This window comes from Pteropus vampyrus, unplaced genomic scaffold (assembly GCF_000151845.1).
Source record: "Pteropus vampyrus isolate Shadow unplaced genomic scaffold, Pvam_2.0 Scaffold93, whole genome shotgun sequence".
Classification (NCBI taxonomy): domain Eukaryota; kingdom Metazoa; phylum Chordata; class Mammalia; order Chiroptera; family Pteropodidae; genus Pteropus; species Pteropus vampyrus.
The window spans coordinates 610,499-613,634 of record NW_011888874.1 but is presented as its reverse complement, the minus strand read 5'-3'; the positions used below and the strand labels follow the sequence as shown (position 1 = coordinate 613,634).

At 46.9% G+C, this 3,136-nt stretch overlaps 1 protein-coding gene across 1 annotated transcript in view; it reads right to left on the bottom strand.

The window, feature by feature from the left end:
- Window positions 1-3,136, bottom strand: part of DNER (delta/notch like EGF repeat containing) — a 177,785-nt gene that overhangs the window by 66,728 nt on the left and 107,921 nt on the right. The window contains exon 7 of the mRNA XM_023532936.1: window positions 2,026-2,250. Within this exon, the coding sequence (XP_023388704.1) occupies window positions 2,026-2,250 (225 nt within the window). The remainder of the gene's footprint in view (window positions 1-2,025; window positions 2,251-3,136) is intronic.

Below are 3,136 nucleotides of genomic sequence, written 5' to 3'. Positions count from 1 at the left end.
GGGAGCCATGTGCTATGACACCCAGAGCGGAGCACTGGCAGCAGCGTGCCCTGGGTCATGACATAAGACTTGGTTCTCCCAGAACGACTGCAGCTTGTTTAGTTTGCGAACTCAGGGGTCTTAGCGCCCCAGGTTCCCAGCGGCAGCGGGGCAGCAGGGCATGGCCTCCTTCCTCGGCGCGCCCACCTCCACGGCGCCTGCGCTGCAGGGCACGGCGCCGCCGGTCCCATCGCCACCGTGGGTCTTACAGGGAAGGATGGGTGAACTCCAGAAGTGTCTCCTGACGTCATGTGCAGACATGGAGGACCGTCACTTCAAGTTTATTTAAAAAACCAAAAATGTTGCCGTGACAGGTAACGTCATGTGTTGACTTGGTCAAGCCACAGTACCCAAATATTTGGTCAAACGCTAGTCTGGACGTTGCTGCGAAGGTATTTTTTCAGATGACATTAACGTTTTAATCAGCAGACTTTGGGTAAAGTGATTACGCTCCAAAAGGTGGGTGGGCCTCATTTAATCAGTTGAAAGCCTTAAGAGAAAAGACTGAGGTTTCCCAAAGAAGGAGGAATTCAGGCGCAAAACCGTAACATAGAAACCCTTTCTGAGTGTCTGGCCTGCCAGCTTGCACTACAGATCTTAAACTTGCCAGTTCTCTGCATGAGCTAATTCTTCCATATGTATCCAATCCCATGATTGCTTAGAAAACCAGAGAGTCGAAATTCTAGATGAAAAAGGCTTTCTAAGGCCCTTCAATGCTTAGTTGCATTTCCCACTAATTCCTTATTTGGCTCGTGAGGATGAGATGTGCCCCTTGAACGTTCTGGGGCAATGGAACCAGGGCACTTGGGTTGGAACCTGGGTTCAGCCCTCTCCTGGGGGGGGGGGGAGGGGTGGCCACAGGCACATGACTGGATCAAGTACAAGGTATTTCATACCTCAGTGTAAATGTGGCTCAGCAACATCTACCTTGAGGGGAGGGCACCAAAAGCACCAGACATGTGAAGCACTGAGCTTAAAACCTAGAAGGATTAATGCCCGCCAAATGGCAGCTTGGAGCTATTATCGTTATACAAAAATGACTAATAAAACACTTCCACTACCCCCAAGAGGGAAAGAGACACATACAAGGGTCATTAACGTAATGCTTTAAAGACCAGACAAGTGATATTGTGGGTGACGGTTAGAATTCAGAGGAAAGAAAGCTGATTAAGCCCCAGGAGGAAGAGTGTGCAGGTGAGACAGGGCATCTGTGAGCAGGGCCCTGCATGAGCACAACCAGGAGTCAGCAAGACCGGGGACCTGGCCAGCAACGGGCCAGGGACACATGCTGGGAACGCTGTAAAGAGCAAGCTCGGGCGAGGATGGAGAAGCGGGCGGAATGCAAGTGAGGGGAGAGAAGGAGGGTCCCCATGCGGGCATTTTGGACCGCACCGGGAGGCCGTGCGGACAAATTCGGACTAGTAACTACTCTGACTTCTGAATATCAGAACTTACATTAGTAAAACGCAGAAGGCATTTGGAAAAGAAATGACAGAACTTTTAAACGTTTACAGAGAGAGTCACAGGTCCTATAACGTCGTGCACAGAGTCAGAATTTTAAGAGATGATAAAATTCTGACTGGATCGCATTCTGTTTTTTTACGTGCATTAAAATGGAAAAACATATTCTATTAACCTAAGAATGCAATATGGCTAAAGCTGTGGAATGAGCTTAAGTAAATTGTTAAAAACATATAAATATAATGAAGCTGTTCTAAGATTAGGCCTGTTTTTAATTTCCTTCATTTTGCTTACTTGTATTTTCTTATTTTTCTACAACAATGGTGAACTGCTCACGAAAAGGCTATTTTCAAAACTCTGCCAGTTGTCAGCCTAAAGAGAAAGCGCGTCATAAACGAGTGGAGATCACTTAACGTTAACAAGTAAACACATCCAGAGGACCAACATTTGCGCAGATGCAAAAGAAGAGTTAGAAGTCTCGGGGGTTGGGGGATGGAAGGATTGGCGGCGGTGGCCGGTACCGACCTGGGTCACAGAGGCATTTGTAGCTGGTGCCCACGCTGCGGCAGGTGCCGTGAGCGCAGGGGCTCAGGGCGCAGAAGTCAACCAGCTGGGCACAGGTGGGCCCGGTGAAGCCGGCGCTGCAGCCACAGCTGAAGCGCACCCCGTCCGCGAAGCAGCTCGCGTTGTTCTGGCACGGCGACGAGGCGCACGGGTCCACCTTCTCCTCGCAGGTGGAGCCGAAGTACCCTGGCAGGAAACGCAGACGGAGACGGGTAAGAAAACTAAGCCGTGTGTACCCGTAATAACTCATAACCCGGGTCCGCGATTCTTTTCTCCACTGTGGATTGATTAGCCAATTCATGCATTTAGAATTTCCAAATATGTACCACCAAGGTGGATGAGGCACGTTTCCTTAGTTGTGGTAACCAGGGGATTAAAATATTAAGCCCTATGCTTCCTTTTTTTTAATGTAAAATATACGACTACTTAGATATACAGACATACAGGGACATGAACAGATTGATATGCATACAGGTGTATACGTGTGTGTGTACAGAATAGAAAGATGCCAAAAATAAATTAACGGTGACTACCTTTTGGGATTGAGGTCAGTGGAGAGCTTTCGCCTCTTATTTTATACACATTGCCAGGGAAAGACATTCCTTACTTTGCTTCAATAGATAAAGATATTGTCCTGATTTTAAAAAATTAAACCCATATAAAATAGTAAACGATAAAAAAATCTTTCTCCCACCCTTAGTCCTTTGTCCCCCATTCCCTCTCTAGAAGCAGCCACTCCTGGCAGTTTCTTGAATACAGACTTTTTTAGAACTTGTTTATTATGATAGATAACCAACTGCAATATATCCATACACTAGGACACTATGCGACAAGGAAAAGGAACTATGTTCTGACACATCCCACGACAACCGAACTTCGAAAAACGATGCTAGGTGAAAGATGCCAGCTACAATACATATTGAGTAATTCCACTTATAAGACATGTCCAGTAAAAGCAAATCTGTAGATATAGAAAGTAAATCAGTGGTTGCCTGGGGCTGGGTGAGAAGAAGGATTGACTTCAAGTGGCCATGAGTCTTTGGGGGTCGATGTAGAATGTTCTGATATTGGA